The sequence below is a fragment of the Neofelis nebulosa genome, chromosome 6, assembly GCF_028018385.1.
Source record: "Neofelis nebulosa isolate mNeoNeb1 chromosome 6, mNeoNeb1.pri, whole genome shotgun sequence".
Taxonomy (NCBI): Eukaryota; Metazoa; Chordata; class Mammalia; order Carnivora; family Felidae; genus Neofelis; species Neofelis nebulosa.
Genome location: NC_080787.1, coordinates 115,922,082 through 115,938,268, shown reverse-complemented (window position 1 = coordinate 115,938,268; position 16,187 = coordinate 115,922,082). Strand labels below are relative to the sequence as shown.

General features: G+C 36.7%; 1 protein-coding gene across 6 annotated transcripts in view; it reads right to left on the bottom strand.

The window, feature by feature from the left end:
- The window catches only part of NKAIN2 (sodium/potassium transporting ATPase interacting 2), a 1,000,454-nt gene that overhangs the window by 164,069 nt on the left and 820,198 nt on the right, over window positions 1-16,187 (bottom strand). For all 6 annotated transcript variants that reach the window (XR_009263279.1, XR_009263281.1, XR_009263280.1 and 3 more), the window contains one exon: window positions 11,145-11,345. Coding sequence is in view for 2 of the 6 variants with exons in the window: in XM_058735148.1 (XP_058591131.1) it covers window positions 11,145-11,345 (201 nt within the window). In the remaining 4 variants the exon portion in view is untranslated. The remainder of the gene's footprint in view (window positions 1-11,144; window positions 11,346-16,187) is intronic.

The window sequence follows — 16,187 nt, the reverse complement described above, 5'->3', positions numbered from 1 at the left end:
CTCACTAAGCCTCATGGTCAAAGGCTTTCTCTCTTTTATTATCTCTCTCTTAATATTCCCCTGAAAGCCCTGAAGACTATTTGGTGTACTATAATTACTAATGAAAGAGCAATCTAACTGACTCTTGTGGAACATAAAGATGCTCCAACTAAAGGTCTTCTTTGGTTCTTTGGAACTAAAGATACTTCCCTTGGTTTTCCAGTTTCAACGACCTACAGTGAGAAGCACTGTCCCATAAGTCATAAAGGAGAAACTTGTCTGATCGATGGGGATGCAGCAGCAGACGTAATTTAGCAAAACCCAGTCTGGGCTTTTTTCCAGAAAATGTCTTCTAATATGTTAGAAAGGTGAAGGAGAGGGAAGCAGTTCTCACATTCAACACTCTTGGCAGGAATTTATTTTGTGCCCAATATTGTAAAAAATCATCATCTTAATGATGCAGGTGAAAATAATAGAGGAAATTTAGTTTCCTGGCTCCCAGGATTTGATTTCCTCTATTAACTGGAGGCATGCATCATTGCAGATTTGTAATCTCTTCATCTCACCTCTCTGAATCTTAGAGCAATATCTACCAGTCCCACCAAAGAGTGTTAATGAGCCACGAGAAGATGGTCAATAGACTTTTCTCCTTCAGACTAAGAATCTAGTCAGTGGTAGAGAAGTTGAGGATGGCATTGGAGTTCACCTCTTAAATATTTAGGCAAGTTTCCTCACTCTTTTGAAAATGTGTTCACTGTCAAGAAAAAGCTCAACATTGTCTCGTTCTTGGTGGCCAATCTAATATTAAAGGTAACTGGACTTAAATGACCTCTGTACTTAAAATGACCTCAATTTGTAACTACCTGGATTGCTTCCAGAGTCATCCATAATTTAATTATATTTATCCCAGCTCATCTAGAAGAACTCAAAATGAAATGGTGACTTTGGTTTGTGAGGTCAGAATCAATAGCCATTAAGAGAATGAGGGGATCTTTAAATCTAGGGGAAAAAAGCAAGTACTTAAAATATCCCTTGCATCAGCCTCAGAATTCTGGGTGCTCAGACAATGGCAGATATGGTGGAATTTTATCACAATGTGCGATGCAGCTTTACTGCCTAGAAAGATAGGAGTTAATGTAGGAGTTCACTGTCAACCAGAATAAGAGTTAAAAGTTCAGCTTTCAGAGTATTTTGGACTTGCATGGCACATTTAAAGAGGCAGACAGATCCCGAAGAAGGACTGAAATAGATGAAATCTATAAGATAAGAAGAAAATTCCATGTAAGCCAAATGTATGAGTTTCTCTAATCATGTCATTGGCATCATGTAAATGCCAGACACCATTTATATACAGCTTAGATATAGCAGATGTTGGCATTTAAGTATAGGTTGCTTGAGAGAAAATTGCCCTTGAATGGAAGAGGAAGTTTACTGGCAGAGAAAAATGATTTTCTCAGTTAACAGTTATAAGCCCAATAATAGAATTGTTTTCAACCAGAGGTTGTGGGGTGGGAAAGGAGGAGAGATATAATGATACTTCAATTCCAATCTAAAAAAGAAAAAAAAAATCAGCTTCAGTTGAAATTGCGGATGTGTGGGTTGTATACATAGAACCTTCTCCTCCCCTCTCCTCTAAACCTCAAGGCTTCATGTTAAATGGAACAAATCACATCCTTCGTGGTTCTGCTCTGTTTGGTACAGCTGCTTGCTGCAGGTGGTGCCCTAAAAATATATTGTTTGTTTATTTTGCAATATAGCAGTCTGCAGAGTGGTACCTAAAAGTGCGACAGCTCCCTTCTCTTTCTGTCAGTGAACCAAATGATGAAAGACAGAGACCTCCGCCAAACCTAGCATGAAAAGGCCCAAATAAGAGGCACAGGTTGTGCTTGAGGCTCAGCTTCTGATAAGTTCCATTTTCTTTGGATTCATGAAGCAAGGCTGACAAGCAGACTATCTGTCATCAGAGCCTCTGACTGGGTTTCAGTGAAGCAAAGCCAAGCAACAAACCGCCTTTGTTGGGAGAATCATCGCCCTTCTCTGGAGATTAACATCTGTAAGCATCTGGGGTCTAAAGGGAAAAAGAATCTGTAATGAATCACAAAAGGAAAATAAAAGTGAAGATTAATCTCAGGTAAATGTTCATGCAGATATTTTAAATAGAGCTTTCAATAATTTTTTAATGTATGGTGAAATGTTCCAATAATTTTTCCAGCCACACTGGTAGGGCACTCAGAGTTGTTGACACAGCACGATTAACTTGCACGTGAAAATGTTTTATACATGATAGTTAAAATGATGCACAAAACTATATTTTCATTAACTTCATCCTTAAATTCTTCCAACTCAGACCCAGATTAAGTACCACAGCAGCTCTGAAGCTTTAAAACCATAAGTTTGAACCCCCAAAATGTGGGCATCATGTGGCTATGTCATTCTAATTCATACCTCAGACTCACAATTAAAGGACAATAAAGGTGTGTCTAAACATATTTTCTCATTTAGTTTTGGCCACTCTTTTACTATCTCTTTAAAATTTTTTTTTAATGTTTCATTTTATTTTTTGAGAGACAGAGAGAGACAGAGCAGGAGCAGGGAAGGGGCAGAGAGAGGAGTCACAGAATCCAAAGCAGTCACCAGGCTCAGAGCTGTCATCAGAGACCCCATGAGGGGCTCAAACCCACCAACGTGAGAATGGTCAACTGACTGAGCCACCGAGGTGCCCTTACTATCTTCTTAGTGTTCTGCTTCCTTTGACAACTTGTCTCTAAGGTTTTAATTTGTAAGCAACACAGACTTTCCTAAACTTATGAACTGAGCACATTGCTGAAAATGAATACATGAACAGCCACTGAGTCACTGACATGGAAATTTTTTATACCTCACAGTGTAATTTCACTTAAAATTGATTTTCCTGTAACAGATATAGTAGATTAGGACTAAATCAACCTAAATATGATATGTGACTAACAGAATGGTATAAAATTCCAGCAAGTGTCATTTGTAAAATTTAGAACTTAGGAAAAAGAGAATCTACCCATAATTCTGCGATGAAGAAATCAATAGAGTTATGGAAAATGGGTAGGAAAAGTGAAGATAAATGACGGGGGGACACTGGAAAGTTAGGGGTAAAAGAAACAATTTGTATTTATAAAATTGCTGATACGAAGCTGATTAAACTTAAGAGGTGGAGAGACTAAGAATCAATAAGGAGAGTAGAGCAAGGTAGACATTTCAGAATAAAAGAAGAGATAAAGAAAGCCAAAATATCTTTGGAGCCATGACACTCTTTAATTCAGTCCTTGACTTTGCAGCCATATTTGCCATTAGCATTGACCAAGATCATCACGTGACAAATAGCTGCTTTTTCAGGTACAATAACATAAAATACTGTGAATAGAGTTAGGGGAAAATTACAAGTGATAAACATATGTGTGCAAAAAGTTGTGGTCTTGGTTCTCAAGAAATTTAACTATGGGTTGAGAGTCAAAACAAAGGTCAGAGAGGAACAAATGGCAGAGTCAAAATAAATGCAGCCATGATGCCACAAGGGCAGGAATAAGCAGAAGGATAATGAAGACTAGGAATCATATACCTAGTTGTTAAGAAGAATGTGTGAGTTGACAATAGTAGGGTTTAAAATCCTATTTATAGGATTGGTAAACACAAAAGGTAGAGAAGGAACATCACAGGTTGTTCTTCTTCTATTATGTAAACATTATTTAGCTTAAGTGTGTTTGCCCATATTTTTATTCTTTTCACTCGAGTATAACATGCTAAACAATAAATTATCCGTCATATTATAGCGATCGTTATAAATCTTTGCAACCTTCCTTTGAGAATGCCTTGCTGTTATTTGAAAACACTTACACATCCTACTATTATTATTATACCACTGTGTTTAGAACTTCCAGTGAAGAGGAAATTGCCATCAAAGAATTACTTCTCAAAAATTTTTTATCAGAATAGTTGATTATGACTGGAAAGATGTCCTAAAAGACAATGATATTATATATTACAAAGAAAGATGGTAGCCTTTTGTTCAAGGCCAATAGCTTATCATGTTTTTCAAAAATTACTCTATTTTAGTATATTTATATAGACTTTTTTTCCTTTTGAAATAACTTATGATTCAGTATACCTTATTATTTATTCTGAAATGATTTTATTTTATTTTTAAAGTTTATTTATTTATTTTGAGAGAGAAAGTCAGAAGAGAGAGAGAATACAAGCTGGGGAGGGGCAGAGAAAGAAGGAGAGAGAATTCCAAGCAGGCCCTTCGCTGCCAGTGCAGAGCCCAACACGGGGCTCAATCCCATGAGCCATGAGATCATGACCTGAGCCAAAATCAAGAGTCACACCCTTAACTGACTGAGCCCCCCAGGTGACCCTGAAATAATTTTATAATTACAAAATTAAATATAAGAAATTGGATTGTACATGGTGCTTTGCACAATTTCAGACAATTTAACTTAAATCTCATATCATTACAGAAAACCTAATTAATGGTGATTTATTGCAGCTTATAGTCCTCACTACCATCTTTAATATGCTGGTATTTTTACTTCATGATGTGTCCAAGCATTCTCTTGATCAAGTGATGTTATGCTTTGGGGGTAAATAACTGCTTTCAACATTATATAGAGAAGCAGATATTGCACACTGATGATAATGGTTGATATGGGATAAAACTTACCCTGTGTAGACTAGTGTGTCAGTACAGTAAATAGTATCACACTGGCTTTAAGAATCACAGTCCTATCTGGGGAGTAAGTAAACTAAGTAAGACTTAGTTCATTTTTGCACATCGCTATGAGTTAGTCTTTAAAAATGATAGTTTTTTCAATAAGCAGTGGAAGATACTGAGCTAAAGAAAAAATAAATAATACCACTTTTATTGTTTTCAGGCAATTTCTTAAGAATTATCTCATTCAGTTCATAATTACAAAATAGTTTATTATACAGCTGGGTGTAAGATTTAAGGATTGTTACTCCCAAACTGTGAATATTTTACCTTATGTTTCTGACTTTGCATGTAGGGAATACCAGAGAATATTAAAAGCAAAAACGTCTTAGACTTAATTTGACTTTAGAGTCTATTCAAGTTCTTGCACTCTGCTTGTTCATGGACTCACAAAACTACTCCCTAATTTACAAGGGCACCTTTCAGAAATAAAGCAAGATAAAATGAGAACATGATAACTGATTTCTCAGGGTTAATTTTAACAAAAACTTGGTTGATGATTGTGGATAAGACATCAGAGTGCCATGTTCTGAGCGACAGTGTTGAGGTAACTTTATTATTGTCTAGAGGAACTGAGAGTAGGTTAGAAAGTTACACACGTGCCCATTTCAGAAGCATCAACAGGTCTCGATGTTTCTTAATATTCAGGAATAAGCCCAGTTCAGGTGCTAAAATTAATTTGTGGAATGTTGTTTATATGCTGTGCAGCACTCAAATTTGCCAAGAAATGTCCATTCCCAATCTATTCACTGACTTCATTCTCCTATTTCAGAAATGCTGACATTGGAAAAATCCCTTGTTCACAATTATAATTTGGTTCTTCTTCCTATAATTTTGTGAATATTTTATAAACTATTCTGATGTTACAGAAAGACAAATCACATTTATTTCATTTATTGGGTTACTACTCTCTGACAAGTAAGTCTATGTATGAGTATCCAGAGAACTAGACCTGGAGCAGCATATATAACATTCCAAGCCAAGCAGCAAAGCTGTTGACCCAGCATAGGAGCTAGGAAAGAAACCAAGGGCTTGTCATTCCGTTCATTTCTATCACAGGCAGCAAGCATTTCTGTCCTAAGATGAAAACTATTGTAGAGTCATGGACACTGGACTAGGAATCAGAAAACTCAGTTTTCAGTTCAAGCTCTTCACTGTCACTCTTTAGCGTTGAGATATGGCAGACAGAGTGTAGGTCTGCAGATTCAGTACTTGATAATAGGGTAGACCCTGCGATATTCAAAGGGAAATGACTCTCAACTTCCAAGAAGGAGCTGATGGAGTAGTTGGAGCTGTGGCACCTATTTGGTATTACAGAATGTTTTTTGTTTTTTGTTTTTTTTTTTGACCAAGTACCATGTGTTTCTGAGCACTTTAGGACTATAGCGGGATCAGTAGCAAAAAGAAAGGGAAAGCATTGATATGTCTGGTGAAGATTTTCAAAATTACAACGTCTAGGCCATACCTCAGGCCTTAAGGGCATAGCATTTCTAGAAGTAGGTCATGTTTATAGTACTCTTTTAAACAAGTGAGTAAATCATTTCTATTCTCAGCCAGCATTAAGACCCATACTGAGAGGGACAGGGCATGAGCAAGGGAGAGAGGGAGGGAGAGGGAGAGAGAGAGAGAGAGAGAGAAAGACAGAGAGAGACAGAGAGAAAATCTTAAGCAGGCTCCACACTCAGCACAGAGGCCAACATGAGGCTTCATCCCATGACCTGGGATCATGACCTGAGCCAAAATCAAGGTGTCAGATACTCAACAGACTGAGCCACCCAAGTGCCTCAAGAACCACTGTGTTAGTGTAATGGTCTTTAAGCATTTCTACTTCCATATGTCCTGAAAAATTTTTCTTAAAAATCACTTAAAAGCTGTATACATTTGAAATTGATGTTTGATATTTTTATCATTATTTTTTATTTTTAAAATGCATTTTTAAGTAACTTTTACACCCAAGTGGGCCTCAAAGTCATGGCCCCAAGATCAAGAGTCATGCTCTACCAACTAGTCAGGTGCCCCCTCACCATTAATTTAAATAGCGTCAATGGACGATTTATTTCAGCATATTATAAATATTAACATATTTTAAAGAGACATATTAGTCTTTGAGATACATCCAATGAAATTTGAATACTGCTGTGATGTGAAATTCACCTTCTGTCACTTAAAAACACACATCCCTTCAAAATGATTCAAGTTCGCAACTCAGATTCACTATTTACCAGTTTAATGGCAATGTCGCAAGCTACATTCAAATCAGGACCCAAATCTCTGACAACCAAACTTTATGAACATGTGTTTCCAGATTAAAGAAGGAATGAAAGTGAGGCGTGATCAATAAGGCAACTCATTTTCATCCATGCACCACACACTCAGCAACATTCAAAAAAATACTCCTGAGCCATTCCCAGCACAATCCCACATTAACTCGGATAAAGGCTTTCAAGGTTTTGAAAATTTCTCACCAATGGTATACTTAGGCAAGTCTTACCAAGCCATATGTCAAATATATATCATTATTAACTGGGAATAACTGGAAGCATCTGTGGCTCCATCCATTTGAAGACTAATTTTATCTTCAAAAAATTTTTTACCACAATTTTTAAAACAATGGTTTCTATCATTTCATGTACTTTAAAAAATACAAAGTTTTCCAAATAGAATAGATATGACTGAAGGATGAACTTGACAGTGATCCTATTTTATCTATGAACAGTGCACCAAGTATTAGAACCTTTTCTAAAGTCTTTTATAAGTCTCTGCTAATTTGTACATGGTTTCTATGCCAATTTTAATTGTTTGGGAAAATGGTAAGCTTAATTAAATTTTTACGAACATCTTCTGCTGGTATCCTAAATATATTAATTATCAATCTGCTGCAGACTTGGAAGTGTGTTGGAAGTAATACCCAGAAATTTTGGTTGGAGCGGCGTATCTCAAATTTAGAGATATTGATCCTCTGGAGGTAACCAGAGAAAAGAGGGATGAAGTATTGGTTTCTGTTTTGTTTTTTGTCCAATGTATTATTTGAAATTGTAACATACATTTTAAAATATAAACTTAGTTCAGTAACTGATAAATATTTTTCCCTTAAAGCTTCATTTACTTCCACTTTCTTGTAAAACATCCTCTGTTTTCATTGTGTTGGTTAGGGGAAGTGAGGTATAGTGTGTGCATAACAAGTATGAGGCACACACACCTCCATTCCCCTCACCCTCAGCACCATGGCTAATCAATCATGACATTCTTTGCCACTGATAAGCTCGGAATTTGGGGGTTTCAGGAACTCATTTCCAATCAGCTGTTGCTGGCATTCAGACTGTAGTCCATTTCCTGTCTTTGGTACCAGAAAAAAACTTGGGTCAGTATGTCCATCCTCCCTACTGGCTAAGAAATCTCAGGAAAGGCTTTCAACCTGTTTTGCAGCCCTCACAGGACTGTTACACAAATCAAAAGATTTAATTCCTGTGAACACATTTTGTAAACCATGCAGCTGCAATCACACATTGTTTGAAGAAATCCCCTTAATTCTTTTGTAATGCGAACAACACCATCTCTGTAGCTGATCTCCTCCCTGGTTCTCCCCATACATATTTATTTGATCTATTTTGTAAGTGTGGATTTTTTTTTTTTGGTTTTATTAAAACTGTGCACACCTGTATTCCTTTTGAATACAATATCTGATACTAACTAGAAGAAAGCCCTGCCGAAGGAGGAGAGGGCTCAAGTCTCACACCTGGCTCATCATTATGGTGTTCTGGCAGTCCTCTCTGCTCGGCTGGAGGCTGCGTGACTAATAGCCCCTCTTCCCAATTATGTGGATATTATACTTGTCTTCTTTTGGCTGTAGATGGAAGATATCTTATGTATGTGCGATGCAAATGTGGGCTTTGTGAATGCTAATTTCCAAATCAGCTAAGAGTTGATTGGCAGAAAACCGAACAACAGGGTGACAGGATTGCCAGGGGTCAGGAATCTGTGAAAGAAAGGCTGAGTAAAGTTGGAGGAAATGAGCTAGAGAGATTTGGAGTGAGGCAAGAGCAGTCGCTGGGAGAGCAGCAGTTCGTGAAGGCAGATTCAAGCCAGATACCCGGGAAGAGAGGGCAGCTTCAAAGACTGGTGGAAACAAGGAGAAGTGGGGATTTAGCTGACTTTACAAAAAGCAGGATGGAGCTAAGAAGACAATATTATGTTATATACTGCACAAAGTGTATTCTCTGTCTACTACAATCCCCAAAATATACCTATTTGCACCTGGTTTGTATCCTGAGGAACCTTGCCCTTAAAAATTTTTTAAGTTTATTTATTTATTTTTTGAGAGAGAGAGAGAGAGAGAGAGCAGGGGAGAGACAGAGAGAGGGGGAGAGAGAGCATCCCAAGCAGGCTCCACACTGTCAGTGCAGAACCCAATGCAGAGCTGAAATTCATGAACTGCAAGATCATGACCTGAGCTGAAATCAAGAGTCAGACACCTTAACCGACTGAGCCACCCAGGTGCCCCAACACTATTCCATCTCTTAACCATGACAGCAGAAGTGATCAGAATGACTACAGGAAAATCTAGTTGGAAGGCTTCCAATTAGTAGGTGGAGCAAATTGTTCAGGATAAGTCCCATTTTGGTTTCCCTTCGAAAACTCTAGTTAAGAAATGCTAGGTTTTCTCTACAGCAGGTGTTGTACGGCAAGCCCAAAGGCAAAAAGTGTCTTTGAAAATTCTCCAAGTAACTGGCTTGGGTACACTGTCCCTAACTTACTCTCAGGTGATCCACAGTCAGCACTGCCAAAGAAACAGGTGGAAAGGGTACGGACCCCCTATGAGGGTCCTATGAGGGTAACGAGGCTGCATCCTGTGATGGCTTGCTCTCTAAAATGGTCACATATAACTATCTGTGCACATAAACTATATCCTTATAATATACTTGACACATAAGTGGAAATTTTCCAAAATGTGTGGGTACAGTAAAAAAGTGAGTTCCAGTGGGGGAATTTTTATCTAAAAGCCCTCTCTACCACATAATCTGTCCCCAAATACCAGAAAGATTTTATTTTTCTCTTTTGAGAATGAACACTTCATCTAAATAGGATTTTAACTAATTAAATAATTTTTTCTGTCCCATCAAATCTACCTTATTTTTTTCAAGATAATTAAAATGACGAGTCTAGTGTTTAAGACTGTTGTGGAAGGATGTGTTAGTTAAGAAATGTCTCAGGTTGCACATATGTGTCTCAGGTTGCACATACTAGCACTTAGCCCATTGTAATTTATGTGCATGTATGTGTATGAATGTATACACATGTATATATTTTCTTCCTTTTAAAAAATATAATAACTATATATTAGTTGCATAATCAGATGCATACACATTCACATGGTCTTTCTTTTTGTTGTTCTAGAAGAATTTTATGTGAACTAATTTATGCCATTCTATCCACAACCTGTTATGTCTTGTTATTTAAGAATTGTGACTTAGTATCATTCCCAAAGTAATTAACTGAAGAAATGCAAAGAGCAGATTCTATTTGCATTATTTGTCATTAACAATTTCAAGGCTATGCATAGCAGTTGCAGATCTACATGGAGTCTAAGGAAAATATAAGTAGAACTATACCTATAGGATCTGTAATAAATAAATGGAGACATGTATAATAAAGTTGTCTTTATAAATCTTACAAAATTATGCATTTAGCCTTAGCAAAAGTCCTTTTTGAGAAAAGGATGTGTTTATCTTTGTCATAGTGATACAATATAAAATAATATGTTTTATATAACAGGGATATATTATACAGATATGCTCTACAAATACTGTATACAAATACATAGGAATCATTTATAACTCCTACTGACTCCTAGTGGAGGGAGAGTTCTTTATTAGTTTAATAATATGAAATATGGAGGCATGATAGTCCTAGACATAGAATTTATGAAAAGCTGAACTGTTTGAAAAAGAGGGGAAATGATTACAGGTGATGCATCGTACCTTCAGAAAATGTAGGAAGAAGAATATGGGCAAATGAAGAATTCCAGGGGCTAGCAGCACAGACAGAAATAAGCACTGGCAGAAAAGTATCCACTGAAATCTTATAAATCTAGGAATTTTAGCACGTTAGTTGTGAAGGCTCTCTGATCTTTCTGCAAGAATCTTTGGGAAACTCTTGTTTACCAAAAGCCAAATGATCAAACCTTGGATGGCTGGATTTCTTATGTAAAATGCTGATGATGCCAAAGCCTACTTATTGATTTACTGATTGATTACTTTTTACTATGCCCTGGTTTAACTTGACAAACCCCTATTGAAGGGGGCATTAACTAGAGAAAAGCAAATAGCCACACTTTATCCACAGATTCCATTTGTGTGCACTGATTTGCACGGAAATAAAACGATTCCAAAAGCACTAGAAGGAGAGGTTGGCTGTCAAAACTTACTGCGAGGACAATCTGGAGGGAACTATGAGCCACTTCTATGTACTGGTACTCCAGAAAACACCCTGAGACCGTGATGTAGCGATGGTCTTCTGGGGCCCAGTCTGGTGCGGGTGTCACTGATGTCACCGTACATCCTGGTCCATTCTCCATCCACCAAGATCGGTGCATTGAAATATTAAAAGTCAGGATAAGGTCTGTTTCCTGCAAGAAGGCAATTTATAAGGATGAGAATTACTTTATAAATGTTAGTCAGCTTATTTTGGACTGACTTGGAGTCTTCCATTTGGAAATGTGGGGTTTTTTTTCTCCCTCCCCTCACTGTATTTTATGGGCAGAAAGGAAGCATCTTAAATAAAACTATTAGTTCCACTTGAAAGTTCTGTGTCTAATAGATTTCATTTATTGGCCTGACTACAATAATATAAATAAAAATATTTATTAGTAAAATTATCAGTGACTGACATTAATTGTAGCACTGAAGAGTTCTTACTTTTGAGGACTTATAATTTATTACAAAAGGAGTGATTTAAACTATTTTATCAAGTGAAGTTCATCTTATTTTAAATAAGCTATATTCTCAACCTGAGAACTTTTACCTTTTACACATTTTAAATATTAAATTTTTACTTCAGTTTGGCAAAATTTAATGTAATGTGGCTAAAGCTAAAATTTATAAGACTTTACTTAATAAAACATATTATTTGGTCATAACATTTCTTAGGAAATACCATTAGCAAGTTCTTGCAGGGTGGAGATAATAAGTCAACAACTCTTTAGATGAAGTTAAGCACGTTAGGTGATGTGTAGGTATAAATGGAATAGAAGGTAGAGTTTCTGCACTTAGCTTATAATCACATACACAAACATGGAGTTATTAATGGCACATGGATAAAGGTTGTCTTCCAGAAAGAGAATGGCTAAAAGGAATACAGTGAACATGTTCTGGTACTCAGCAAGTCAAGGAAGATGAATTCTAAATGGAATTATTTCAATCTCAGTGATAGTGCTACCAGTTAATAGATGCCAACTATTCTCACTCTAAAATGAGGTGCTGAATTAACTAGGCAGATCCTGCATAGAAAATATCTTAAATCAGGTTTTGTGACCTTTAACACTCACTCACACTGAAGGTATGAATGTGTTCAGCTGAAATGGCCAGGGGGGGTTGGAGATTGGGTGGATGATTCCTCTGGAGTGAAGTGTGCTATGAGTCACATGATCTCTATGGGCAGGAAAGGGGGTGAGGGAGCAAGCAATTTCTCTTTCTTTCAAGCCTCTTCACAAAGTCTTCAAAGTATCCTTTGCAACCTGAAAATGGCTAAACAAAAAGTGTCTACATTTTTGATTAACTGATTTTTGAATGTTGAACAAGTCGTGTATATCTGACATAAATCCCTCTTGGTTGTGGTATGTAATTCTTTTTGTACATTGGATTCATTTTGATAATATTTTGTTGAGGATAATTGCATGTACGTTCATTAGAAGTATTTATCTGTAGTTTTCATTTCCTATAATGTCTGTGTCTGGCTTTGGTATTAGGTTAATGCTTGTTTCATAATGTGAGTTAGAAAGTTTTCCATCTGTTTCTATCTTCTGGGACAGATTATAGAGAATTGGTATGATTTCTTAAATGTTTGGTAGATTTACCAGTGAAACCATCTGGACCTGAAGTTTACTGTTTTGGAAAGTTATTATTTATTGAATTTCTTTAATAGATATAGACCTATTAAAATTATCTATTTTTTCTAGCATGGGTTTTGGCAGATTATATCTTTAAAGGGATTTGTCCAGGTTACCTAGGTTATTAAATTTGTGGGCATAGAGTTGTTAACAATATTCCTTCATTATCCTTTCAATGTTCATGAGATCTGTAGCGATGCCCCTTCTTTCATTTCTGTTATTAGTAATTTGTGTTTTCTCTCATTTTTTCTTAGCCTGGTTGAAGGCTTTTCAATTTTGTTGACCTTTTCAAAGAACTAGCTTTTGATTTAATTGATTTTTTCCACTGTTCTACGGTTTTGATTTTTTAAATGTTTACTTATTTTGAGAGAGAGAGAGACAGAGAGAGAGACAGAGAGACAGAGAGAGACACACAGAGAGCGAGCAGGTGCATGAGCAGGGGAGGGGCAGAGAGGGAGAAAGAGAGAGAATCCCAAGCAGGCTCTGCTCTGTTAGCACAGAGCCCAATGCAGGGCTTAATCTAATGAAGCTTGAGATCAGGCCCTGAGCTGAAATCAAGAGTCGGACAGTTAACAGACTGAGCCACCTAGATGTCCCAAGTAGGTTATTTCAAATGTAAACACATTTGTGTTACACCCCCAGGTGTAAGATTTCGGTTTTGACCTGTGTGCTATTTAGAAATGTACCTTGGGGTGCCTGGGTAGTTCATGCAGTTAAGCATCTGACTCTTGATTTCTGTTCAGGTCATGATCTCATAGTTCATGAATTCAAGCTCCAAGTCAGGTTCTGTGCTGACAGTGCAGAACCTGCTTGGGATTCTCTCTCTCTCTCCCTTTCTCTGCTTCTTCCCCACTCTGGTGTGCACTCTCTCTCACAATAAATACATAAACTTAAAAAAAAAAAAGAAATGTATCTTTAATTGCCAAGTATTTGGGGATTTTCCAGTTATCTTTGTGTTATTGATTCCTCTACATTTTGTGGCATGTTTTATTATTTTTTTTTACTCTCTTTCTGTAGTATTTCTATCACTAATTCTTTTTAAAAAGATCAGTAGAGCTATAAAAACTCATTCAATATTAAATTCTACTTGTTCTAACACCTTAGAATGGATCAATTCTTTTCTAACTTGTGTATCTTTTCCTGGGGACCTCTGTGCTGGAATCTCACAGGCTTCTGTTTTCATCAGGCTCTATGCAATTGATACATAAAATTGGACATGGACTTCACTTAATATCATTAGTTCTCTCTTCTGTTGGATCCCCAGTTTTCTGTATTTGACTAAGATGACCTTCACATTCCCCTCAGTTTGACTAAGCAGGTTTCTTCCTGAGTACAGGCCTTGACTTTACTTTCTCTAGAAAACTTGCAATTATAAATTCTTTGCTCCTTCAAGATGCAAATTTTCTAAAACTCAGGAATGTCTTTCTTAAGGCCCTCTGAGCCATTTCTTTGAAATGTAATGGTCAAGAAAGAGAGCATCCCTATCTCTCAGTGCCCGTGGGTAGGTAGAAAACTAACTCTGAGAAGCAACAATTAACAAACACAGATGGCCTAATCACATTGACTAACTTTCCCCATAATGTCCTTAGGTACTTTTCACCCCAGCATTTAAAAATCCTCCCAACTTTTATTTCAGTGTAATTGAATTCAATTTCTCTCCTCTATTGCAATAGTCATGAATAAAACCTTTCGTGCCTGTTTAACTTGGAGCTGAGTTCAGTTCTCTACTTACATCTCTCTTCCCTACTATAGCAGTTAAGAAAATCTGTCTTCCCATTTTAACAATTGTCTGGTGCAATTTTTCTTAACAGCTCTCATGTCTTTTACTAGGTTTTCTCTCTTGTTTCTTAGGTTACAAATTCCATTAGTTTCTTAAGAATAGGTGAATGATGTTAAGTCTTACGTGTTTTCATCCACCTTTTATATTAGTTGATTGATATTTTGGCTGGATGTATGCTTCTTGGTTGAAGATGATTTTCCCTCAGAGTGGGTGAATATTTCTCCATTATCTTCTGGTTTCCATTATAACAGTTAAGGAATCAGATACCATTTTGTTTCCTGCAATTTTTTATGTAACCTGTTTTCTTTTTTTTCTGATTTCTTACATCTTTTCGTTTTAAGTAGTGAAATATTTCATAAACACTGAAAAGTGTAGAGGGTACTACAGCAATATCATTATACTCATCACTCAGCCTCCTTAAATCTTCTGCTGCACTGCTGCTGTCATTCTTTTAATAAAAATTTATACATATAAATGATGCCTTCTCTGTACTCCTCCTAAACGTTATTTCCTTCTCTCCTTCTCCATAGATAATTACTGTCATGGTTTTGGATTAGTATTCTCATGAAAAGTTTTTGTAGTTTTACTAAATGTTTATCTACTCATTAATAACATAAAATACTGTTTTCAGGTTTTAAAATGTGTATATTCATTCATGCAGAATCTAAAAACAAAACAAAACAAAACAAAATAAAACAAATGAATGAACAGACAAATGAAAAGCAGAGTCAGACTTGTAAATACAGAGAGCTGGTGGTTGCCAGCAGGGAGGACAGTGGTGGGGATCACAAAATGGGTGAAGGGGAGTGGGAGATGCAGGCTTCCAGTTATGGAGTGAATAAGTCATCGGAATAAAAGGTACAGTGCAGGGAATATAGTGAATGGTATTGCAATAGGGTTGTATGGTGACAGATGGTAGCTACACTTGGGCTGAGCGAGCATAATGTATAGAGATGTAGGATCACTATATGGTACACCCGAAACTAGTGTCACATTGTGTATCAAATATATACCCACGTAATAAATGGAAAACGAAAACAATAAAATGTGTAAAACCTCTAACTTGTTTTGGTTCCACATGATATTTCTGAAGTTTATCCAGGTAGAAATAATCTTCTTTTAGGGGCACCTGGGTGGCTCAGTCAGTTAAGCGTCCAACTTCAGCTCAGGTCATGATCTCATGGTTCATGGGTTCAAGCCCTGCATCGGGCTCTGTGCTGACAGCTCAGAGCCTGGAACGGGCTTCGGATTCTGTGTCTCCCTCTCTCTCTGCCCTTCCCCTGTTCACGTTAATGCTCATGCTCATGCTTTGTCTCTCTCTCTCTCTTGCTCTCAGAATAAATAAACATTTAAAAAAAGAAAGAAAATCTTTTAATTTCAGGTTCTGAAGTACCTTGATGGGTTTTTTAAATTTTTTTATTATTTTTTATTTTTATTTATTTATTTTTTAATTCACTAAGTTTTTTGAGCTTCTGGAGGGACTTTCAATTCAGGAAACTGTTCCTTCCATTCTAGGAAACATTTTCACATTTTATCTTCAATTGTTCCCTCCCCTCTACTTTTTCTGTTACTATAGAAATTTC